Below are 24,837 nucleotides of genomic sequence, written 5' to 3' on the forward strand. Positions count from 1 at the left end.
AGTTTGAATTTCCATTGAATATTTTACTGTGTTAACGCTCATTATTTGCACATAGACATTAGGTTTACAGAATATTCCGTTTTACATCAGCAAATTCACAGTCCAAGAATAACAACATAACTGGGTCCCATTTCCCCCATGCGTCCCGAAAACTTCTGTCCATCTGACTTCCTGGGTAGTCCTCTCTTTAGAAACTAGCACAGCCCACAGATCTTTCCTGGGCCAAGCCGTCCCTTGCTGCCACTGACTTGGCTTCCGATCAAGCTCTGACGGACCAACCTTGTGAAGGCCTCACCTCTTCCCCTTCACTTCTGGTCTCCTGGTCAGCTAGTCCCCCTCCCCACTGAAGGTTAAGGCAGTTGGTTCACAACCAAGTTGTTCGGTGACCTTGGGTGAGCTCCAGGCAGGCACTGGGGTGAGGAGATGTCTGTGCAAAATTATTTGCAGAATAATCTTGGAATGCCGGATTTTAATTTTTGAAGCAAGAAAATTATGGGGGACATGTTTCGTGTTCTGGGAAAAATGGAGGCCAAAGTGATATGAAGGGGAGTTGGATTTCAAGTTTAGAAGTCATTTGTTCTATAGATAGCTATCTAGAACAAGATTGCTTTCCCGTGTCTGCTTATTGAGCACTTCCGGTGTTTAGGTTTATACCTGTGAAAGCTGTGAATCTATGAGAGCTTTGAATCTTTTCCTATCCTTTTATCTGTACTCCTACGGGAAATGGCTTCAGCTTTCTTCTCTTTTGGAATTAAACAAGGAGAAACCAAGTCTTAATTTAAAAAAAAAAAAAAAAAATCAGCTCCAGGGGAAGGACGTTGTTATATTACCAACAGCTCAGTTTTTCCCCTTCTGTGACCTGGAAATGCTTCCTGGCACTAGCATACTATCAGGGTAGCAAAGCCTCTCCCTTTCAGATCCAATTATATTCCCTGCTCTCTGTTTTTTATCTTTTCCTTCTTTGTCCTTCATCCTTGCCCATTAGTCTCTCAGGTGCAGTCTTTCCCTTCTCCTGCCTTACTTGCTCAGGCTTCTTGACTGGCTTCATTTCCAGGAGCTGGACTTCCCAGGACCATATTGGGGGGTGATTGAAATGGCCCGAGTTCTCCCCTCTGTAGAGGTCAGGTGACCCATTTCTTTGGTTAATGAAATATCAATGTCCAGTTTGTAGCTATCACGAGTGGAAATGTGGCAAAATGGAAGACGGTTCCTTTGTTCTTTTCATCTGGGGGCATTTACTTTTTCTCTTGTAATCAAAAGATACTCTCTCTCATCAACTTTGCAGTAGCCTTTAGGCCACCGGGAGTGTTTTTCAGTATTCCCTAAAAATCTAGAAATTAGGCATGGGTATAAATGCTATTCTCTTTCTTTTCTACAAATATTTGAAGCCAAAGGAGTATAGAGAGAAGAAAGGAATAAGTGGGAGGGGACTTAACAGCTTCCTAGTAAAAGCCCCTTGAAAGCCAACGATAGCAGGGGGACAGATGTTTAGGGTGTGTGGAAGTTGGGGCCTCACTGTTGCTCTCTTCTCTGTCTTGTTCGGGATCAGTCAGAAAGCAACATTTACGTTTTGGGCACCCATGCTCTCCCTTTTCCCTCTGTCTCCTGGCCTGTGGGGGTAGAAGCCATGCAGATTGGTGGAAAAGGCCTCTAATGCCGTGAGTAGAGCTGGGACAGTCACTTTTCAGGAGTCGATTCTAAAAATAGAGATATATAATATTTTTACAAGCAAGAAACTGTTGTCAAGATTTTTTTTTTATATATACTTAATATTTCAGGATAGAAAAGAAGCAACTGTAAAAAGAAAAGTACGTACAAGTTAAAAAAAAAAAAATAGGACATTGGGACTTACTAATGAAGGGGTTGAGTTTTATGCCCTGGAAAGAGCTGGGAAAAAGCCAGTTTTCCCCAACATGGATAGAAATTATAAAGCAGAATGTGGCGTTTTCATTACATGGTAGCAGTTCTGGAAGTTTTATTTACACAGTAATTTCCGAGCTGGAAACAGTCTCCAGTCTTCCTGACAGTCTTTGTAGTTAGGAGGGGGTTCCCAGTCGTCCAAAGCAGCACCAAGAGCAAGGGGAATGAAGAGAACCCAGATAAAGAACTGTGATTCAGTATTCTTTTTTTATTGGTTTATGGCTTGTGGGCAGCTGGCCGAAGCCAGGACCTCCAGAGGCCCTCCTGTATTTCCCTTTCCCTCATCAGGTAATTCCACACTCGGCAGGCAGGTCCCATACCTGGAAGCAGTGTGTTGACAAGTTAGCAACAGGACCCGGTGGGTCTACTAGGAGAATCACGTCTTCCACTAACACTGGTATCAGAGTTGACTGTGTTAGAACTGATGGGGAGGAAATGAACTTGGTCCCCACTACCTAGCCCAAGAACCAGCCTGGGTAGCCAAGTACCATTTGGAGTGGGGAGTAGAGAGTAGAAGAGGGGAGAAGGGTGGCCTCCCCTAAGGGGCTCTGGAGGTGAAGGAAGTGTGGAAGCCCTGGGGCTGCCAGCCTTTCTCCAGCAGCCTTGTTACCGAAGGCAGTGATGGTAAAGCCATAAAGCCCCGCGGTCCGGACACTGGGTATAATACTAGTGCCACTGTGGGGTGCCAAGGTAATGGAGGGTACATCAGAGGGGGGAGAAGGTGATGAAACAGCTCTGTCATGTGGAGATCTTACTGCTGCGCTCAACTGAACAGGAAGAGATCTGGGCAGAGGCACCGGGGTACCTGTACCTATTGAGTGAATCTGGTAGATTCTGCCTGCGAGGGTTAAATTAGAGAGGTCTCCTGTTTATCCCTCTTAGCACCTCAGCTGCAGAGCTGCAGAGGAATAGGGATTTGGGGTAGGGAGTGAACACGTAAGCAGGAAGACAGAGCCCAGCTCTGCTCTATTTGCTGTGTTCCAGTTGCTTCCTCCTAGGGCGCTGGGGGTGGGGTGTGAAATGTCAGTGTTATGTATCACGTGTGGGGCAAAGGGTTCGGGTAGAGACAAGTGCAATCTTTCAGGTAGAAATTGAGTTGTCAGATGGAACTTCTTAGTGGGCACTTTTCATTTAAGAGAGTTAAAAAGAGCTTTTTGGCTAGGTAAGCCCTTCTTCCCAACTCACTTTTGGTCAGGCTACAACCACAGAAAAGAAAACACTGGGCAGCAACACCCATCTTCCAGGATGGGCTTTTCTTGGAGATGCCATCCGAAACTGGGACTGGCAGGTGGTCATGGTTCTGCCTTTTCTAGCTCCAATCCCTGCTGTTCCCTGTCTTTGTGCTCCCTCTCCTCTCCTCTTCCAACCGCCCCCATCTGTACAAATATTCAGTCTCATTATTTTTTAATTCAAGAGGCAATCTTTGTACCAATGTTAGGCTTGTTTATACAGTCCCTATTACTAAAGCAAATAGCAAACTGTGCATCCGTTCCTGCTGACTTGGGCCAGCAGGGAAACGACATTGGCCCTTTCTCTGCAGAGAGACACACACTGGGGTGATGTGGCTGTGATGCCACTACTTCTGAACTAAGAAAAGAAGAATACTTTGGGTTGGAGAATCCAGAGGGACGGTGGGCAAAGGTTCAAGGCTGAAGTGTCAAGCAGCAGAATTTCCCAGCTCAGGCCTGAGGTGCCTGAGTATTCCCGCCACCAGAGTGCTGCTTTCTTCCGTCTCATGTTTCCTACAGGTGCCACTCCTGTAACCCACCTTGCCCGCTTTTCCTTCTTTTTTGTCAAGGCAGAGGCATCTGGTGGGCAGGTGAGGGTCTCGGGGTGCTCTGGCCACCAGTGCCATCAGTGTCTCCCACTTGTGACCAAAGGGAACCACCAGATGCGGCCCAGGGAAACCTCGGTCTCCTGCCCCTGGGCCGCCTCACTTCAGCAGGGAGATGTCATCAGCAAAGTCATCGTGTTGGTGGCGCAGGCAGCGGAGGCAGCGCCACTGGCACACCATTAGGCAAAGCGGCAGCATGAAGAGGGCGCAGATGGCCGCCATGACGTAGGCTATGGTCATGAGGGTCGACTCGTCTGTCTGTGGGATGTTGTAGCCACAGTCTTCCATGTCTGGGGTGATAAACGGGCCTTCCACCGCTGCCGTCCTGAACTCATCGTGCACTGGGGAAAGGGCAAACGCGAACGGGCAGCTCTCAACATCACACAGCAGTGTGGGTCATACGACAAAGAGAACTGCCTGGTAGGCCTTGAAATGAGCCCAGCGGGAGGCTCTAGCCCCTCCTTCCTCAGAGATATTTGGGAGCAGGCCAGAAAAGCCGAGCTAGGTAGAACCACGTCTCCTCCCAGGGCCCTGGGAGCAACAGCCCTTTCCTGTGGAACCAGGCGGTAGGAATGATACCTAAAGGTCAGTCTTCTGATTTGACCAAAAAGACACCCCACGTGTGCCCAGTACGCTCACCGGCTTCTGCCAATACTACTTGCAAGACCCCACCGCCATTCTGGAGGAGCCTTCGACCCCATCGGGTAGCAGCCCACAGGGTCACTGCAGGCTCGGCCTGCTACCCAGGGATCTGGAGCTTCCCTAGGGGCTGAGATGGCTCTGGGTCTCCGGCAGAGGTTACAACCCGGGCAGGCCTCACCACGCCAGGCAACACGGACAGAGCCAGAGCCGGGAAGCTAGCTCTAATAGTGTGTTGACTCTGCCTTGAGGCAACTGTGACTACCTCCCAGACTGACGGGCCAGGGCTCCTAACTGCCGGACTGTGAGAACACGCACAGACGAGCCCACACCCTCCTCCCTGGCTCTCTTACCATGACAAGCACTGACAGCAAAGCCGATTCGCTTTCGGGCCCGATCAAAGACGACGTAGAAGCCCTCCATGATCACAGCTCCCATCACAGTGCCCGTGGAGGACTGTGAGATGGCGAACTTGTAGCAGTCATCTTGGGACGTGGCCACGTCTTCCACTGGCCGCAGGTATTGCTAAGGACAAGCAGTCCGAGAGGGAGAGGATGTCCTCCCCTCTCCATGTCCCCCGCCACCCCCAGCCTTCTAGATGTCTGTGCTTAGGGGGTGCTCTTCCCGCCACCATCCCTGAGCTCCGTGGGCTTGCTTTGTGCCTCTGGAACCTGCTCTCTTGTCTTCCACCTTCTGGGAAGACACGCCGGCTCCCTGCCTCCCTGTGGGAACCTTGCCCTCTTCCTGGGACCCCACCGGCTCCAGCTGGGGACATACCTGTGGAAGGATGGTGATGCGGAAGGACTGATTGGTGACCTCGCCCATTAGGTAGAGGGAGATGACCGGGAAAATGTTCCAAGGGGTGGTGCCTGCCTGCCAGCACACCAGCTGCTCCCCCAGCCAGAACCCGTCCGGGAACTTCTCCGTCTGTGTGGTCAAGAAGGGGGAACAGTGAGGAATCCGCCTCTTCTGCCATCTCGCTTCTCCTGCTCTCAGATAACACTGGGCCCTCTGTTTGCTTTTCTATGGAGTGTCCAGACTGGGGGCAGGTACACTGAAACCCAAGAATTAGGGGAACAGAGCTGGAGAGGGAGGCCAAAACTGCACCAGAAGAGCTGGAGAGGGAGGCCAAAACTGCACCAGAAGAGCTGGAGAGGGAGGCCAAAACTCTGCACTGTGTGATGAGCACGCCAAGGCCCGTCAAAGACTTGCTCTGAAGACATTGAAGTAGAAGGATCTAAGGGTAGACAGCTTGGCTCTTGCTGAGGGCTGTGACCTTCACGGACTTCCTCTGACACTGTATCATCTCTTGTACCCCTGCCCTGAGTCCCACTGACCGAGGAGGCTGCCTTGATGGATTTGACGGCAGCTTCAAACACTTTCTTGGGCAAACGAAGGTTGGTGGTGCCGCTATCCACGATGCTCTTGTCGTAGTTGTACTAGGATGGAGAAGGGAGGGTTAGAGGAGTCAAAAGCCTTTTTTGACGCTGGGCTCTGTCCGGAATCGTAAGGGTAGATCTGACTGCCGAGGGTGGCATCCTGGCTTGGCACTTCTCTTAGGATTATACCCTTGGGCAAGTTGTTCAGCCTCTGTGCCTCAGTTTCCTCATCTTTAAAATGAGGACAGTAATAGCACCTACCTCAAAGAGTTATTATAAGGATGAAATGAATACATGCGGAGCTCTTAGAATGGCACCCGGCACGGAGGGAGCATTCTGTAAATGCTAATTCTTAGTATCTTGGGTTGGGCAGACGTTCTCCAAATCTTGAAAATAAAATTACCTTGTATAGTGCTTTAACTTTTCATAGTTCTTTTATATTCTGATTGAACATACTTTAAGAATCTAGGTAAGGAAGACCCAAACGGTTGAGCTGCTTTTTATTGGGTACTGTTGTGTGCCAGGCACTGGGAGAAGCAATTTATTTTTCTGTCTTCACCACAATCTCTGGAAAAGCTGTTTTTCCCTCAGCTTTGCAGATGAGGAAACTGAAACACAACCTAGTAACTTGCCTGTGGGCACATAGCCAGTAAATGGCAGACCTAGAAACCTAGGTCTTTCCAGCTCCAAAGCCAGATGCTTCCCCTGCATCATTCCACACTACCTGGCACGAGACTTGCCCAGGGCCGCCCAGCAAGGTAGAGACTGGAGCCCAGACATGCTTTTTTCCCTTACCAGACCATAAGTCACGAGGTCCCCGTGCAAGTGCCCTGCCAGTCCCTAGCCCCCAACCTCATGTCCTGCTGTGTTACTGATACCATTAAGCTCCCGATTGTTCTGGGCTCAGCCCCCAACCCTTTCTGCCTCGTCCTCCCAACCTCATAACTCAGGGTCTGACCTCATCCTATGTTGCCTCCCCCTTCCCCCTCCCTGGCCCCCCTTGGTGGTGGTACCTCCTTGCAGTCCATTTTCAGGTCCTGCCCGTTGATCTCCACCCGCACGATGATGACCTCGTAGTACCACTCCCGCCGGATGGGTGTGTACCAGAGGCTGCCCGTGTATAGTGAGTGGTCGATACCCCCGATGATCTGGAGACAAAGGGAGGCAGGTACCCGTGTCCCGGCACAGAGGGACAGCAAGTCACCCAGAGAGCAAACAATGGGATCAGAGATTTCTGGGGGGTAGCAAAGCCCTTCACAGGCCACCTTTCTTTTCTTCCTTCTTCTGATCAAATCTTGTCCCAAAGTGATTTGTAGTTTTTTAAATGTGTTAAGAATATATCAGGGGAAGACTTTACAGGATTTTAAATTATTTGTTTCAGAGTCTCACAGCCCTCAATATAAAGTTATTTAAATCCAAACTGGCACAATAAATGTTAAATGAATGATTATTTGCTTCTTTTACAAGTTTTATTTTCTCCGTGTGTTAGAGATGGAGAACCATTCACCAGTTACCCTAATTAATTAGTAAATAGACTTTTAAACTCCTTACATCGCTGCCTTTTGTTCATCAGACTGAATCATCTTAATTTGAGAGGTCTTCTTTTTTTATAAGATTTTATTTATTTATTAGAGAGCATGGGGAGGGGAGGCAGAGGGAGAAGGAGAAACAGACTCCCCGCTACCCAGGTGCCCCAGAGGTCTTATTTACATTTCTTTTGAAGTTCCCTAATCTCATCCTTTCCAAGTTTACCATAGGTACCTGGATTTCTTTCTGGATAATGCAAAGAAGAAAAGGATAGAAAAAGAAATGTGGAGGTGGCAAGTTTAAAGAGGTTTCTCTTGATTCTACGTAGCAGAGCCCAAGACTGTGCTGCAGCCTTGGAGGTGGGGGGGAGGTACCCATCCCTCTTCCCAGGGCTAGAACCTGCCCTCTCCTAGGGCGTACTTACCATGCTCCCTCCAACTGAGGCTAGCACTTCCGACTGGTTGAGTGGGAAGCCTGCGCCACAGAGCTGCAGGGAGAAGAGGTTGGGAACGTGGGTCTGCTTTACCAGGGAGTCAAAGAACGGCTCCAGGGAGTCATCTGGCTGTGGCAGAAAGAGACAAAGAGGGAAGCCTCACACAGGGGGCCCTAATGGAGAGGCCAGCCTCCTGCCTAAACGGGAAGGCAAAAGCAAAACTCAGGGATGTTCCTCGGCAAAGGCTATCTTGAAGTACTGAGATTTGGCAGAGAGAGGGTTAGCAAGAGACACTGGCAGTGCAAACAGGAAAGATCTATAGGATCTTTGATCCCCATATGCTTAACCTGATTTCGGGTCAGGGGGTGGGGGGCTCCCTTATTCTTAAGATATTGAGAGTCAGTAGAAACCAGAGCCTAATCTTGTACCTGTCACAGCATCCCTCACTATAGGCCTGACTTCTGCTGGGACGGGATTCAGACTGCCACTAACTATCCCTACTAACTAACCCTTTAGGCTGATCTGTGTTCCTCCTTTAGTCAGTTCCCCTTCTCTCCAAGCCCATCCCTAGGTAACATGCAGGGTGTTGTGCGGACATAGTGTCCAGGGCTCGGCCTCGCGCCTCTCACCCTGGCGATCTCAGCATAGGCCAGCCCCAGGATGCCCTCCCAGTTGGAGCCATTGATGAAGAACTTGTCTGATTCTGTGATGGCAGCGATGTTGGCGCGCACAGTGACGTTGGGGCCGTGGGGGATGCTCACCAGGTCGGTGCCCAGCTCCCCCTCCCACTTGCCCTGGGTGTAGGGCACATACACGCCCTTCCGGAGGTCCCGGTACGTGCTGGACCTGTGGAGAGGAGGCAGAGGTCTGTGGAGGCGTACCATGACCCTGGCACGGGGACCCAGCATCTAACCTACTCCCGAGGCCTCATCTTTTCTCAGGGGCATCCCACATAAGATAAGATGCTTTCAGGCTGCTCAGTAGAACATCCCAGATCCATCACCCAGAACAGAACATAGAGTAACCTTGCAAACAGATGAGGGGAGCTGTTGCTGGGGCTCACCGTCCTGTCTCCACAGCTCCTATCCCTAGATCTGAAGCTCAGGCCCTGTGGGGAACAAGCCTGGGCTTTGTGTATTGTGGCCACGGCCGCAGGGGGACAGCTAGCGGCATCGCTTCCTCCCCCTGGTTTCATTGGGCTCCCAGAGAAAAGGAGCCTTTGACTGTCGCTGCCTTGGGACCTGGTGGTACCATCTGAGTGGTAGAGAAAGTGCCAGGCAGGAGGAACGCAGAACCTCTACAGCAAGTTCTTCCAAAGAAAGAGCTGGCACCGCATCTCAGCAGAGCAGGTAAGTATTAACACATTACTTGTGTGGAGCAGACCTGTCGGCACGTGAGACCTTCACCTGTGCCTCACGGCACCACGACCCAGGCCTGTGTGTGCGCCGGCTGGGGCAGGGGGCAGCGGTGGGACTGGGGCCAGGAGCTGGAATGAACCCCTTTCCTGGGTCCTCACTGCGCCCCGCTCCCAGCCGGCCTTCTTCAGATGGGGAAGGCAGAAGACGCAGCAGGCGGCTTTGGCATCTGCCTACCAGCCCAAGAATGGGACGTAAGCCTCGCCTCACAGATTTCGCCACACAGAGACACCTCAGACATTAGATGTCTTCTCACCACTTCTTGTGTTTATGCTAAGGAGGCTCCCACATCATCTCTATGCCTCTTACCTTAACAACTCACTTCAACCCTCCCGTCCACCAGTTAGCTAAATCTGGCCGTTGGAACCCTGGGTGGTGCAGGGAGACATTTTAGCTGTCGGGCCCTGATACTGGTCCAGGCCGTGGGGCTTATGGAAGGCTCCTCCTCCAGTCCCTTGAACTGTGTGATGCCACCAGGAGCAGTCCCTGGGTGAAGGCACAGCACAGGGAGCAGTCACGGTAGCCTGCTCCGCCTAGACCACCTTGGTCTTGCCAGATGCCTGACAGCCCCTATGGGGAGTGCGGGGTGAGGTAAAGTCTCCATGTCTCCCAATTCAAGCACAGACAAGACCCTGAGATGGATCTGGGAGCTTTGGGGCTCCTCTCCTTCCTTCTTTGCCTCCCCAAGGAAGCTGCCCCATCTCAGTCCTGAAGAACTTCCTTCTGGCCCCTCAACCTGCCCTTTCCCATAGTAGAGCGCCTCAAATCCCCCCTCTCCACTCTTTCTTGGACAGGATCTGAGGAGCTAGTCTTTCTCCCCAAAGCCCTCCCCTGACCCTTCTGGGCCCTGGATCCTTGGGAAGGATTCTTCTGTCTAGCTCTCCCCAGGACTCACAGCTGCCTCTGGTAGTAGCGATGCAGGAAAGGGTGGGGGGCAGCCCCCACCGCAAAGTTACTGCTGCCTGTGTCCACGAGGATGTTGAGCTGTCGGAGAGAGGAGAGGAAAATGTTACCGACACGAGGCTCTGGGCTCACCGCCTTCGTTGTCCTTCATGCCACAGCCAACAAAGCCTCCCTTTGGAACGTCCAGGAAGAAGCTTCTAGGATGCAGGGCTGGACAGCCTAGTGCCTGCTACCACCATGACCACCGACAGAATGTGGCATCCCCGGACACCCTCAGCATGGCCTTGTGCCTGCTCCTGGCTTCCCTGTAGAACCCTAACATTGCCTGTGTTGTCAGAGCCGCGTTATCTCTGCGTGTGTATGGTTTTCAGTCCTTTCTTCTCTCTGCCTTCAGACTGCCCTTACTTCAGGTACCTGTCCCAATCCATCTGCGAGCTCACGCCTTCCCTCCTCTGGTCCTCCTAGGAAGCATATCTCCCAGTGGGCAGCTGGGCTCACATCCCCGTCCAGCTCGGAAATGCTATTCTAGGAGCTGGCACTGGCCAGGGAAGCTGCAGGGACCAGGACGGCCCGTAGGTGCCACATGTTTCTGACCCTGCCTGCCAGAATGTGGCTCCCCAAGAAGGGCTCCCCTCCTGTCTCAGAGGTGACACAGGCCTCTGAGTCCTACTATCAGAAAATAGGAGGGAGCCAGGAGCCCACTCTGCCGTCGCGGTGAAAACCAATCTTGTCAGGGCCCTGGGTTTTGGCTAAGTTGGATATGGACAGGTGTCTTCCCGGTGCCCCTTGCTGTGCAGCTCCTTCTAGTATTTCTTTCTTGACCCTCCTTTCTCCTTCAATGGCCTGATCCCTCCCTCCGTCAGTCTAGAGCCATGTTTTGAATGCCGGTAGTATCCTCACAGGCAAAAAGAGCGTATGCCCCTGTCCTGGGAAGCCTGGAACCCTGAGATTCAGCCTTCTTCTGCTGACTTTTCATGCTCAGCGGCTACCCTGACCTCAGGGCCCTTTTACTCCCTGGTCCTCTCTCCTCAGTGCAGTGAAGTCAGCTGACCTCAGTTTTGGTGCAGGCTCTGACCTTGTCACCTTGGGCAAGTCACTCTGCTCCTCTGAGCTTCAGTTTCCTCCTCCCTGCCAGATCCTCAGGCTCCTTCCTGCTCTCAGTGGTACCCGTGGCTCTGCAAACCGCACCTCCCCCAATGCCTGAGAGGGCCTCCTGCCTCTCCCCCACCCCTGCCAAGGCGCCTCCTCTCCATCCCACAGTGGCCCAGACCGCTGACCCCGCCCCGCCCTCCTCCCCAGCCCCCTACTCCTGGCCTGGTTCCCATTTGCCTGCCTGCCCTTCTTCCCTGTCTCTACCCCCGGCCCTCTCCAGGGTCTCCCAGAGGCCACCAGCTCCAGATGCTGTGCTTTCAGAATCAATAGAGCTGGAGGCACAGAAGCTCAGATTTCAGTCCACCAGGTTAATGATTAAAACGGCCCCCCCACCCCCGGCCCAGCACCCCCTCCCCCACCTGCCAGGACTCTGCTCCCAGCCCTAGGGTTGGCCTCATTCTTCTAGGGATTCCTCCTCTCACTGGACCCCAAAGAAAGAGGGTCCCCAGGGCTGTGCAAGAGAGGGCTCCCTGGAACGTGTGCCTGACAGCTCCAGGAAAACACAACCACCTTTCGCTCTGGCACGGGGTTTTTTCTGAGGCCCCAGCTGGTCCAGGCCTCCCCACCGCTCTCCCCTCCTGCAAACCACTCCGAGCCAGGAGGCCCAGCCTTTCTCAGCTGAGGAAGGCCTCCCCCTATCTCCTCCTCAAAGCAGGTCAAGCCCACCCACCCTGACACTGGGAGTTCAGGCCCTGTCTGCCCGCCACCCCCTCTCCACACGCCACAAAAGAATGAGAAACCAAAACAAACAGCTGAGATCCCCTCCTGAGCAAATGGCCGGCTGTCTGTTTGCTCTTTGCAAAGTGCTCCTGGCTTCTGGGAGAAGGATTCCTGGTCTCCTCCTTCTAACACTTCTTACTCCAGCCCCGGGCAGGTTTTCTCCCACTCCGGCTCCCAAGGAGGCCTGTCCCAGGGCAGGGGCCTTAGGCAGCTGAGCCACTCCTCATCCTGACACAGGGCAGGTAAGGGCAGCCTGGAAGAGGAGGGTTAGTGGTCGTAAGCAAGGGACGCCTGGCCTCTTATGCTGGGACCAGAGACTCTCAGAGGGGTTCTCCCTCATCCCCACAGCCAGTCCTGGCAACCTGCCTATGGCCTTGTCCACCGTCCTTTCCTTCGGCTGGCCCTCCCCTGCTCTGGGTGGGTGCCCGACCCTGGGAACTACACCCTTTCCCTCCAGTGGATTCGCTGCCGTTCTGCCCCCCACCCCGATCTGGGTTCCTCCTGTTGGCATTTACAAATGCTCAAGTCTGTCCATTAAAAACCTTCCTCAATCTCACCTCCACCTCCAGCTCCCCTCCCCTCCTTCACAACCGAAGTTCTCAGCCAAGCTGTCTTCATTTCTTCACCTCCCACTCATTCCTCAACCCATCCCAAAGCCCGTTCTCCGCTGCCCCTCCCTCCACTATGAAACAGCCCTTACTACAGCTACCAGAGACGTCATGTCACCAAATACAAAAGGCATTTTCAAATCAGTCCTCCTCTGCCTGTGAGGACGTCTCCCTCCCAGAAACTCTTCCCTGTCCCCCTGGCCTGTAGGGTGTCCTCCCACGGCTCTGACCAGATCTCCTCTGTCTGCTTTGCAGGCTCCCTTCTCGAGGCTCGGGCTTCAGCCCTCTTGCCTGCAGGCTCTGCTCTCTCTCAGCCACCTCCCCTGTGGCCGCAGCTCCAAGGATCCCCTAGGAGCCCACCACTCCTAGGCTCAGAGCCCTAAGCCCTTTCCTCCCCGTGCAGCACCAGAAGCACAGAGCGTACTCCCTCAAAACCAGGATGTCCAAAGCCGACCTTCCACAGTCCCGCCCATCTGCCTTTTCCCAGCATTCACTGTATCAGTGGATGGCGTCACCGTCCATCTGTTCTGTAAGTCAGCAACTGGGGGGACATCTTAACACCTTCCTCTTCTTCACATCTCAAGTCCTGTCCAACTAACCTTCTCAAAAGTCTCGTGAATGTACTCCTCTCTGGCCACCTCCCTTGCCGCCCTGGGCCACGTTCTGGACTATCACAATAGCTTCTCGACTGGCCTTGGCAGCGTCCATCCACCCTTGACCTCTCCAACCTGTCTCTGCGCTGCGGCTGGGGTGCTCTTTTCTAGGTACAAATCTGACCATGTTGCCTTCCATGTCCATCATTTTCCTTTGCGACTAAAATAAAAATTTAAAGCTTTGGCATGTCCTACGTGGCCCTTCATTGTCGGGTCATGGCTGGACACCCAGCCCTGTTTGTCCTCTACGCCCCAGACCCCTGCCCACCGGCTACACCTGCCTCTTCACAGGTCCTCAGAGCAGCCACGGTCCTCCCCCTGAAGGCCAAGCGCTCTGCCCAGACCACTTCCTCTCCGTCGGCGAGTGTGTCTTACTCATCTCCTACCATCCCACGGTCCGAGCTCAGAAGGGATGACTTCGTAAGAGGGAAAGACCAGATCAGGCGCTCTTATGAAAATGCTGCCATACAATGTGTCCCTCTATCGCTTCACGTTAACTCTCACCTCCCTTGTATCTAATTTTTTAAAATTCCCCATTGTATCCCCAGTGGATATCACGGTGCCTGGCAGAAGGGACAAAGAGCTAGTCTGTCTTGCTTGTTGGGTGGCAGAGATGCCTCAGGGACTCCCCAGCTGTGGGCCTTCTGAGGTGTCGCTTTAGCTCAGATCTGTCTTCCCTTTGCCAGGGCTGTGGTTTGACATGGGAAGGGGACGCAAGACTTAGGGTCCTGGAGCCATCTTCTTCTCCATCCCTTAGGGCCAGGCTGACTTGGGAGTCTCTGCAGCTATTGTATTTAGATCCCCAGGGGATCACAACCTAGGGTCAGGGCTAGGTCACAGCCAATCACTTAACAAACAAATGTGTCCCTGGGCCCTCTGAGGGATGGTGACTTCTTGGGAAGTGCTAACAAGCCCCTTAGGGAAAGGTACACCTGCCCATTTCACTCGGCAGGCCAGGCTTCCCTGGAGGAGGAGTTTTCAGCAACAGATCTTGGGTGATGCAGCGTGAGTTCTGGGTAAACTCTTTGTTCCCCAAATCTCACCTGTCTTGGTCCAGCTCTCACTAGCAGACAGGGACAGCTCAGGTTATTCTGGATGAAAAGAGCCTTTGGCAGTCATCTTTTGGTTAGCCTAGGGAGATTCTGAAAGATCAACTCTGAAAGATCTCTAGTTACTAAGATCCCAACCTCTCTTCATAGCCTATCCCGGGGCCTTAGGAGAAAGCTTTTTAACTCTAATTCTTCCTATCAAAGAGGAAGTCTCTTTCCTTCTATGTGGGTCTCTGCGTTGATGGGGAAGAGCTCTTACACACTTGTCTAGCAAGCCTTTTACCCAAGGCTGAGATGTAGAAGGCTTTCTTCCATTTTATAGAGAAGGAACTGACATCTGGAATGAGTGAGCAACTTGATCCGTTCTACACAATGATCCACACAGCTGGATAGGAATCCACGGGTTCTAGGCAACTCCACATCTGGTCTTTGATGTCCTTGACCTTCTCGTCTCTTACTTGGAGAGGAAGTATATGGTAGATTGCTACACTAACAAATCACACACCCCTGTATCCAGGCTCTTGTGTGATCTCCTGACGTTGACACTGGGTTTGAGCATGTGACAGCTCTGGCCAATGGATATCAGGAAAGCAGAGGCTTGGGGAAGGTCTGCGCCCTGGGTTCCTCTTGGAATGCTACCCTGAGACTCATGGGGAGAAGCTCCATCTTGCCTCCTTGAGGATGAAAGCCTTCATGGAGAAAGAGGTCCAGCAGACACCCCACTCACCCACCGGCTGAATGCAGCCACGTGAGTGAGCCCAGATAAGACCTGGAGAAGAGCCACAGTGAACCCACACAATCCTGGAAACCACTGTGACTCTTGTTCCCAGCCACCAAGTTTTAGTGTAGTTTGTTACATAGCATCGGATTCACAATCCAAATTTAATCTTGAAATCCTTGTCCTTGGGGGCATCTCACCTACCAAGGTCAACTCCAATGAACATTTCTCACCACTTTTCCCCCTCCCTCACCATGCTTCTCAAAAGCGTGATGATCTCAGCCCTGCATCTTTGTCTATGCTCTTTCCTATGCCTGGAATATTCTCTCTGTTTTGGCTAATTCTAGTCATATTTCAAGTCACAGTGTAAATATCCTTTCTCCCAAAGGTCTTGCCCTGACACCCCCAGCCAAGATAAGGCGCAGGTCCTGTAGGTCCACTGTACTTTTTGTATATTGCTCATCAAGCCTTTAACCATTTCTGTAGGGCGCCTGGGTGGCTCAGTGGGTTGGGCCTGTGGCCTTCGGCTCAGGTCATGATCTCAGGGTCCTGGGATTGAGCCCTGCATTGGGCTCTTTGCTCAGCGGGGAGCCTGCTTCCTTCCTCTCTCTCTGCCTGCCTCTCTGCCTACTTGTGATCTCATTTTGTGTGTCAAATAAATAAATAAAATCTTTAATCATTTATGTAATGTCTGTCCCTCATACTATGAGCCCCACAAGGGTAGGGAGCACATTTGTACCCTTATTATCTTACCCATCCCTAACCCTTAGCAGGTGCTCCATAATGATTTTTTTCCTGCACTGACAGTAATTGCCCAATTTCCTGCAGTTCCCTATGACCCTACAGACTTCAGCGATTCCTTCTCAGTCCCACGCTGACTGAGACTAGTTTAATCTGGGACTGTCTATGGTGACAATAACTGATGCCCACCTTAGCCACAACACTGGCTGGATTTTCCACGCGGGTTCTTAGACCAAGGGCTTCCTTGGTCTCAGAGCCTCGAGTCAGCTTCATCAGCTTGCCTAAGTGGATATCCCCAGACCTGAGTTTGCTCAAGGCTGAGAGAAGGGGGCAAGGAAGGACAAGAGGAGCGTAACGTCAGCATCTGGGAGAGGCTCAGGGTCAACAGAGCACACAGCTCCTGCCTCCAAAGACTCCAGCGATTGGATCCTGTCCAGGTTCCCTCCACCTGGACCGAATCGGCTGACCCACTGGAAATCCTTTCCCTAGACGGATCCTCTGCCTTCCACTTCTCTCTCCAGGCTGAAGCTGACGACGGATACCTGGGGGTAAGCAGGCTCCCTGGTGCCCCTTACCCTACTTTGGCTTGTTTTGTTTTTAGGGAATTCTAAGGTGGCAGGGTCACCCCAAACCTTATTGGATGCACGCTTGTCCTTTTAGACAGGATGCTGCCTGTCCTCCGGTGTCAAACCCAGCTCAAATGATATTTATTAAGGCTTCCTATTCAGATGATATAATGGAGGTGAATAGTCCAAAAATGTCCATGTCTGTTCTTAAAGAACAGATCTACGATGATGGTTTTTCAAACTTTTTTCTTTCTTTCTTTCTTTTTTTTTTTTAAGCAGCAGAACCCTTTTCCAACCTTATACAGGATCCCACGTACCAAAGAAAAAAGAACAAGAGTTGTTCTTTAGGAGGGAGAGGTTTTACCTCCTCGGTCTCTGTCCCCTCCCTGCGGTGGCTCTTCACGCAGCTCCCCAGCGCCTGCAGGCTCCACAGAACCCGCCTGGGCACCCCCAGTCTGTGAGGTCTCACAGCAGCTACCGGCTCCCTGCTTTTTCACCGTCAGACAGCAAGTGCCTCCTACTGTCTAACCGTGTCCCTGTGCACAGGTTGCAGTGGCTTTAATCTTCTCTTGGTCTGTCCTCAGTTGAAAAGGTAGCTGATCTCTGGCAGAAGCCCAGTCTCCTCCAGGGCACCTGGGTCATGTTTGAGCCATTGGGAGATGCCATCGCTCATGCCTCGCGCCATTTGCCAAAAAGTCTACAGGCACTAGAAAAGGGCTGGTGGCGTTCGCCAGCTCCGAGAGGCCAGTGTAGCCCAGACACAAGGTCTGGGTGGGGGGGGCATGGTGGGCAGTGGAGAGAGTAGCCACAGGTTGCTGGCAGTCCAGGAGATCCGCTGACAGCGGACAGGCTGGCACGGCAGAGGCACAGAGCTCAGCCAGCTTGCTCTGTGGCTTTGTCACAATCTTGAGAAGAAAAGCCCAGGGAGTCCTGGTTCCCCCAGTCAGCCCCTAAGACTACTGATTCCCCATTCTCGTCAGAGGGAGTACTGCCTCCCTCTCAGGAACCACTGGCTACAGCAGCTGCGCACGTGGCGTCAGCAAATGCTTCCCAGCCCTCTGGGCCCATCCTGCCTGGGGCAGCTCACGGACTGGGAAAAGGGTCTGGCTCCTGCCCAGACCTCTCCACTGCCCAGGCCCCAAACACAGATGCTCCCAGAAGAGAAGTTAGTGGTCAGACATGGCAGTTTCCCTGAGAAAGGTTTCTCTCCCCAGATTTTCAACCAGAATTTTCTGCTTAGATCTTTATTGGAGATACCCAAGAAGGGTTCCTGACCTTCTACCTTAGTGGGAGGTCCCAGTCTTTCCCATACCCCCCACTCGCAGCTGAATTCTTCCTCTCCTGACTTGGGGAGGCAGAGGAGAAGTGTGTGAAATGACAGTGGGAGGGCCCTAGCAAAGCCCTCTGTGCAACCTGAGGGGAGCTGTGGTCTCAGGGACGAGGTGGGCAACTTAGAAGTGGGATCTTGTCTAATCTTGCTTTGTCTAATTTGGATAGTGGCTCTTTGAGGTCAATGGTTTTCAACCTTTTTGGTATAAGAAGGAAGGAAGGAAGGAAGGACGGAAGGAAGGAAGGATCTGGAATTCCACTATATAAAAACAGTAAAAGTTGACTTGGAAGCAGGGAGAAGGGGGAGGGCTTGGTGATGGGAGGTGTGAAAGGTCCAAAGTCTTGCCTCATACCTTCTTCCTAATCTCCTTCATCCTTGAGGTTCTTCTATAGAATCCCACAAATCACAGTTGAAAACCATTTGAGGAAGAGGGGGTGGAAAACCACTTGAATCTTCTCTGTTTCCAATACCCTGAACCCTCATTTTTCTACTTCTCTGATCATTTTCTCTGGCACCGTTGAGTCCCAGTCTACATTCAATATTCCTTCCCTAATCATTGCACCCCCACTTTCCTCCACTCTGTCAAACAATAAGCCTGTTTGTGGACTTGGCTTCCAAACCATCTCTGCAGGTGACTCCAGAGTCTGCCTGTCAAGTCCTAACTTCTCTCGTGGTTTCCAGATCCCCATGCTTAGTTAGCTGCTGGATCCATTGACAAGAAAGGGCCACTGGCATCTCAAAGGCAACCGACGTGTCCCAGACCGGAGAACACAAGAAAGAACCCAGTATTTAGACTTGGAATCCAAAGACCCAGATTTGAACCCCGGCTCTGTTTTCCTTAGTTGAGTGTCCTTGGGCAAACCCCTTAGTCTCTCTGAGCCTCAGTTCCCTTACGTCCCCACTCCCCGCCAAAGGACACACTAGTACTTAACCCTTGCAATTAAAGCAGAATCATAGGCATGGGATTTTGATAACCTATATTATGCTTTAAAAGTTCGCTCCTTTTGTTGTGCTCCAACAACCTCTTCTCTTCCCTCTCCCTCCCCAGGAGCACAGAACTCCTGGTTGAATGGCCACGTGAAGGCTGGATCTCTGAGGACCCCCCATCCTTTCTGTCCTCCCTGACATCAACATCTTTCAGGCCCTCGGGCCCTGAGTCAGGTCTTAGTCTGGGGCTCTACACTATCCAGCTACATTCCACCCAGAGTTGTTTTCCTCGAACCAGAATGATACTGGACCATTGCCCTTCTCATATACTCAAAGAACTCTCGCCTGCCTGCAGAATACAGCCCAACCTCCACTCCACCTCCCGGCACCACTGCCGCAACTCCCAGCTTCTCAGCCATGCTCGTGCATCCTCTCTTCATGAAGCCTTTCTACCCCCCACTCTCCACAGAGCTAAGCTTTCTCATCTTTCTAGGCCATACTCAGATGCTGCCTTTTCCAGCAAGCCTCTCCTAACACCCTGTCAGTAGTAACTGCTTCTTTCTTTGCACTTCTACGACTCACTGTTCTTCTTTTTGTACCAAATGCTTTTGGTCTTATATGATATTTAGCTGTTCATATGTCTGTGTTTCACACCATACCCCGAGCTCTCCAAGGGCGAGGGCAATGACATTATTTTTCTCTTCTGCACACAGTAGGTGCTCGACAAGCATCTGCTACACTGCATTGACTGCCACCAGATTTCAGTCCTAACAACCATCATTATCCTGGGTTTGGAGACCGAGGCTCATCCCCTTAGAATGAGATGATATCCTTTCATTTAAGTGAAAAGGATGAAAGTGCTTCTTTCTCTCAGAGCGCCAGTCCTGCACTTAGAATTGCCCACCATGAGTTCTATTTAGATGTCTTACATTTTATTTATTCACTCGCTCAGTGCTTTTTAGGCGCGTGTTCTGAATCTGCCGCTATCATGGATATGAAAGACAAATAAGACACTGCAAAAAAAAAAAATCTTTTTAAAAGAACTTGTTCTCGAGAGCTTGATGTTCTGGGAGGGAAACAAATAAAAAACCAGTTATAGTATGTTCTATAATACTACTTAGGTCTAGTAAGGGACACGGGAGCAGGTGTCATGGGAAAATGAAAAGGAATGCTCTTCTCCCTCTCCTGTCCCCCAGACACCCGGGCAGGTGTCTGGGAGAGTGTCTGAGATCCAGATGACAAAGGGTGTCAGCTTACAGGCCTGTCTCCTGGCCAACTGTGTAAACTTTCACTCCCCGAGCGCCTGGGTGGCTCAGTGGGTTAAGCTGCTGCCTTTGGCTCAGGTCATGATCTCGGGGTCCTGGGATCAAGTCCCGCATCGGGCTCCCTGCTTGGCGGGGAGCCTGCTTCCTCCTCTCTCTCTCTCTCTGCCTGCCTCCCTGCCTACTTGTGATCTCTGTCTGTCAAATAAATGAATAAAATCTTAAAAAAAACAAAAACAAAAAACCCTTTTCACTCCCCATTTCTTTTGCAAGAAGGGATGAGACCATTTGTATATACTGCAGGAATTAATGTCGAGAAGAAAATGATGCAGAACATATTAGGAAACTTTACATAAACTGCCACCACAAATACAAGGTATGTATTTGCATCTGGCAACCCCTCCTGGCAGCTCTCCGGGTCCCTCGGATGGTCTTGTTATCTTCCAGTTCAGCCCAGACCAGGATTGTGAAAATCATCTCATGCCTTCCTCCTCACCTGTCACACCAGTGTCCCCGAATCCTGTGTCTGGCTGCCCTGGGACGTTCCCGCACCCTGGTCTTCCCTTCCCTTTCCGTCTTATTACGGCCACGTGCCGTCCTCGTGGTGCCTCACACCTGGACTGCTGTGACAGAGCCCATCACCCCTGTACCTCTCAGTCCCATTCCTCCTCAAAGTCAGATGTCTCTTCCTCAAAGATTGCTTTCTCTATGTCAGCCCCAGTACAAAGAAACTCAAGCTTCCCCTGATATCTGCCAACCCCAGCCCAAACCGTAGAGCTTCATATTAAAGGCTTCTGGCGATTTGGTTCTATCCTCTTTACCCAGACCCGCAGCATTAACAGGACTGGGTTTCTTGCTGTCCCCTGAGCAAATGCACAAGACTCATTCTCTCATTCGCTGTGGCTTCCGGTCCTAGGGACCCAGGCTAACGGTGGGAAAGCAGTGGACATTTGAGTTAAATGCAATGACGGATGGGACGGATGCCACTTCCCCGCTGGGAACAGCCTCCCCTCTCCTCGCCATCCTTCAGGACCCTGCTCACAGCATACCTCCCCCTGGGGGGGGGTCTTCCCTGATTTTACCTCCTGAACACCGATAGCACTCACTCTTTGTACTATGCCAGATCAGTGCTTCTCAAACTTGAGCGATAACCCCCGCCCCCCAAATTCTAACTCAGTAGGTCTGGGATGGGGCCAGAGAGGTTTGTAATAGATTCAGTGGTGAGGATCTGGGAGCCCGCCTTTGGGTGCTGCTCTGGATTACCTTGTCCCGGCACTTACACTTCCATGCTCTATGCTCCTTATGGGCAGAAAACTTATCTCCTGTTTCTTGGTGGGTCAGTTCTCAACCCCTGAACTAAACAGCTGGCGTACAGAAAGTGCTCTGCCCACCAGGTTCTCATCTGGTGCTCACAAGAGCCCCACCAACTGAGCAGAAATGGCCTCCTTCTCGAGAGTGCTGGGGAGAGAGTCAAAGTCACCACAGGGTACAGACAGGCTGACGCGGGCTTGGGTTCCCAGCCAAAGGGTGAACCAGAGTCATTCCAACTGTGGGCTCCCTAGCAATGGTTCCTTGGGCCAGTTTTGAACCATAGGGCCATTTTCCCTTTCTAGGAAGGAAGGGGGAAGGAATTGACATTTGTTGGACAATTACTCCTGGCCAATTTCTGGCCCTGCCGGGGGATATACATATGCTCTCAGGGGTCCAGTGAAGTCTAGTACCTGTCTCCTGAGTTCCATATGTGTGACACATGGTGGTCCAGAGCATCCAAGTTCTTAGGCTTCATTGCATAGCCCAGAAGAGACACACATGGCTGGAGAAGTTAGCGGAAAGTGACTTCACATGTACTAGAGGTCAGCCGTGTGTCTGGGTGCATTGTTCAAGGTGATTTCCCCTACACAGTCCCACTTAATCCCTCACAAGAACCTTGCAAAGGAGATCTCATTTCACCCACTTTGGAGACAGGGCCCTAAGCTCAGAGAGGTTGCAGAATTTGCCCCAGGCCACAAGACTGAGAAAAGGAAAAGCTGTGGGTTGGTGCTGGAATTCCTGGTCTGTCAGGTGGCTCCACAGCCCCTTTGTGTGTCCCCTTTGTGTGTCCATGCCCCAGGGTATAAGTCCTTGCATCACTTATCGGTAGCAGACACTGGCGGACAGAGGTTGCAGGTCTCCAAGTCCCCCTGTTATCTGATCATACCTAGTCTCCTGTTGGTCCCGGCTGTAGGGGCCTATGGTCACCCTGACTTGAGACTTTCTGGGGAAGTTATGGTACACAGGAAAGAGAAGGGGAAGTAGGGGAGACCAAAGCCTTGCATCAGCTGGGAGGTAAAAGGCAGGCCTGGGCCGTGGGGACTGGGAAGATTTGCTTCTGTCAGGTAATTGGGGGATAGAGGTTTGTGTTTCTCCCAGATCCAGGGTAAGAGCTGTCTGAGAAGTTCACAGAAGTGTGGCTCTTCCCTCTCCCACCTTCACGGACCCTCCCAAGGGCAGGCCTTCCGGATCCCACAGATCCGGGGTGGGGGGAGGGGAGGGGGTTGGCTCAGCAAAGTGCAGGCTCAGATTCAAGGTGACACACACCAGCACATACAGAACCATCCGGCCACCGGCGCCCAGGCCCACCACCCACGGAGAAGGCAGATGTGCCCTGGGGGAGCCCCAGCACCCCACCCACGCAGGCACAGAGGGTGCAACCTCCACCTGCCACCTTGCAGGTACCGCGGAGGGCTGGAAGGATGGGGACAGCTGGCGGTGTTTTCTCCATCCACGCTGCCACGCTCCCTTCCCTCTGGCGCCTATCGCCTCATAGAGGGAGTCGCATTCTTAGAAGGGGGCTCTGGCTCCTGGACTGTGGTTAGTCCTTTCCCCAGGCTCAATTCAGTCCCCTCCGGCCTGTACTCCGCAGCACGGGGGAGGGGGAGGGGCTGGAGTGCCGAAGGCACTGGGGGAGGGGGAGGAGTTGGGAGGGGCTGGGGAAGCAGGAGTCTGTCCAGGGCTTCTGGGCTGGAGTGGAGGTCAGAGGAGCTGAGAAACCTCACTTTGCTGTCCCCGCGCCAGCCCAGACAGTGGGAGCAAGAGGCTGCTCCAACTCGTGCCAGGATTTCTGGGTCTTCAGGGTGCTGGGAATGATGGTCAGAAGCCCAGGTTCCCGGAACACCGGAGGAGGGGTGAGGGTTGGGTGGACCAAGATCCCCAGTGCCAGGGTTGGGAGACTCAGGCTTGGCAGGGCTGACACCTGTTCACAGAGCCCCTATTGCTTGGACCCTCCCTCAGGCCAGGCTCTCCAATGGAGTGTTTCTCTGGCCCCAAATCCTTACTGAGGTGAGGGGTAGGTGTGTGAGGCTGGGGCGAGGGGAGGGCAGTCAGATGAGGGAGGCAGGGAAGTCTGTGAGGGGAAGAGAGGTGGGAAAGGGGAACTTTGGGGGTGACTGCTACCAATCGGATCCCAGAGGAAACATCTGGGAGATGGTCCCTCCAGTCCACACCGTCCCGCCCATTTTAGCGGGGCCAGCATGCTGCACCCCTCCCACCCCCATGCAGAAAGGACGGTAGGGCTGGCCTGGAGACCTTACCGTCTGCGGGGGGCTGCCCACGGTCATCTCCACGTAGTAGCCCTGACCGGACTTGCCCCTCAGGTTGTCCACCATCTCCACAAAGCTGCCCCTCCGGCTGGGCTCCTCCGGCTCCTCCGCGGTCTCCCGGGGCAGCCGCAGCCCCAGGGGGGGCGCCCCCAGCCCGCTTCGCAGGGGCAGCCGGATGCCCGGCTGGGAGCAGCGGGCGGGCAGCACTCCCCAGCCCATCCACAGCAGGAGCCAGGGCAGCGCTTGGGCCATGGTGGGCCTGGCCTCTGGGGCCCTCTGGGCTCACTCCGGGACCACGTCCGGCCCTGTTGCTGCCCTCAACTCCGGGAGCCGGTGGTGGCCGCTCAGGACAGTGGGCTGCGAGGCATCAGGGCTCCGGAGCCTGCAGGCCCCTCGCCGGCCCCCGGGTGCAGGCTGTGGGGATCAGACAGGAGAGATCCGCAGAGAGAGAGGGGAGGAGACGGATCCGAAGCCGGCTACATCTGGCCAGTGGCGCCCAGCCTCAGCAGAGGTCTGGGAGAGGACGGCTCGGGCTCTCCGGGCGGCTGGGAGGGGCGGGCATGGCCGGTCGGCGGCCGCGGGCTTCTCGGTCCTCTGGCTGGCCGGGCGGCGGGGCAAGGCGCAGGGGCTCCGGGCGGCCGCAGCTGCGTGTGCTGGTCAGGCCACCGTAATCCTGCTCCCAGCTCCTAGGCAGGCTGGGGAGGCGGAAAGACTTGTGGCGGCGGCTGTCAAAGCCAAAGGGTTTTCGCTCTTCCCTGGGATCGCTGGGAAGTGTAGTCTTCCCATGGCCGGCAGCCCAGCTTCCGGGGTTGGCGAGGGGTCTGGGATGCCCTCTGCCGAGGCGGAGTCCATCCTGCAGGATCCTGGCCGGGTGGGGGGGGGGGGCGGTCAGTTCCTTCATTCTGCAAGTGTTGAGCACCCACTGGATGCCCGGCATTCTTCCAGGCACTGGGGCTACTTGGAGAGAGAAAACCCATGTGCCCCATACCAGACAATGTGGCATGGATGAGTAAGGATTTGGGGAGACATCTGGGGATCTGGACGGACTGGGTGGGAGGAGGAGCATTTACTTTGAGCTGTAAAGAATGGGTGGGATTTCCACCAGCAGAGATTGGGGGAGCAAGAGTAAGAGGGGTAGAAGGGTATTCTGTTCCAGGCAGCCAAGTGCATAAGCCGGGTGCAAAGGGGAAAGCGCAGGGACAGCTGGTCTCCTCAGGAATCTGCAGTCTGTGGGTCTTTTGTCACCTGAATCTCTGTGTGCCTTTGATACTCTACCTGCCCTCACTCCCACCTTGAATGCTGTGAGTCCCCAAGAGCCCCCTCATTTCTGGGCTGCCCTTCAGACTCAGGGTAAGTGGCTGCTGTCAGCTTCAAAGTCTTACCGCTCGGAGAAGTATCTGTATTTTATTTTTATTTTTTAAAAAGATTTTATTTATTTATTTGACAGACAGAGATCACAAGCAGGCAGAGAGAGAGGAAGGGA

The 24,837-nt window shown here is 53.1% G+C and overlaps 1 protein-coding gene across 1 annotated transcript; it reads right to left on the reverse strand.

The window, feature by feature from the left end:
* Positions 1–2: 2 nt before the first annotated feature.
* BACE1 (beta-secretase 1) lies at positions 3–24,053 on the reverse strand. Its single transcript, XM_044257914.1, has 9 exons — positions 23,346–24,053; positions 10,043–10,131; positions 8,362–8,578; positions 7,724–7,861; positions 6,786–6,920; positions 5,731–5,832; positions 5,171–5,320; positions 4,747–4,918; positions 3–4,095 (listed from the first exon to the last, which is right to left on the reverse strand). The coding sequence occupies exons 1-9, from the start codon at positions 23,604–23,606 to the stop codon at positions 3,854–3,856; spliced, it is 1,506 nt and encodes a 501-aa protein (XP_044113849.1). The 5' UTR covers positions 23,607–24,053; the 3' UTR covers positions 3–3,853.
* Positions 24,054–24,837: the final 784 nt, after the last annotated feature.

This window comes from Neovison vison, chromosome 7 (assembly GCF_020171115.1).
Source record: "Neovison vison isolate M4711 chromosome 7, ASM_NN_V1, whole genome shotgun sequence".
Lineage (NCBI taxonomy): Eukaryota > Metazoa > Chordata > Mammalia > Carnivora > Mustelidae > Neogale > Neogale vison.

Excerpts from the sequence above, each read along its gene's own strand:
- BACE1 (XM_044257914.1), bottom strand. The coding sequence starts at position 23,606 with ATGGCCCAAGCGCTGCCCTGGCTCCTGCTGTGGATGGGCTGGGGAGTG. Across the intron at positions 8,579-10,042 it reads CGCTACTACCAGAGGCAGCT|GTCCAGCACGTACCGGGACC; the intron begins GTGAGTCCTGGG and ends TCCTCTCCACAG. Across the intron at positions 5,833-6,785 it reads TGAAAATGGACTGCAAGGAG|TACAACTACGACAAGAGCAT; the intron begins GTACCACCACCA and ends TCTCCATCCTAG.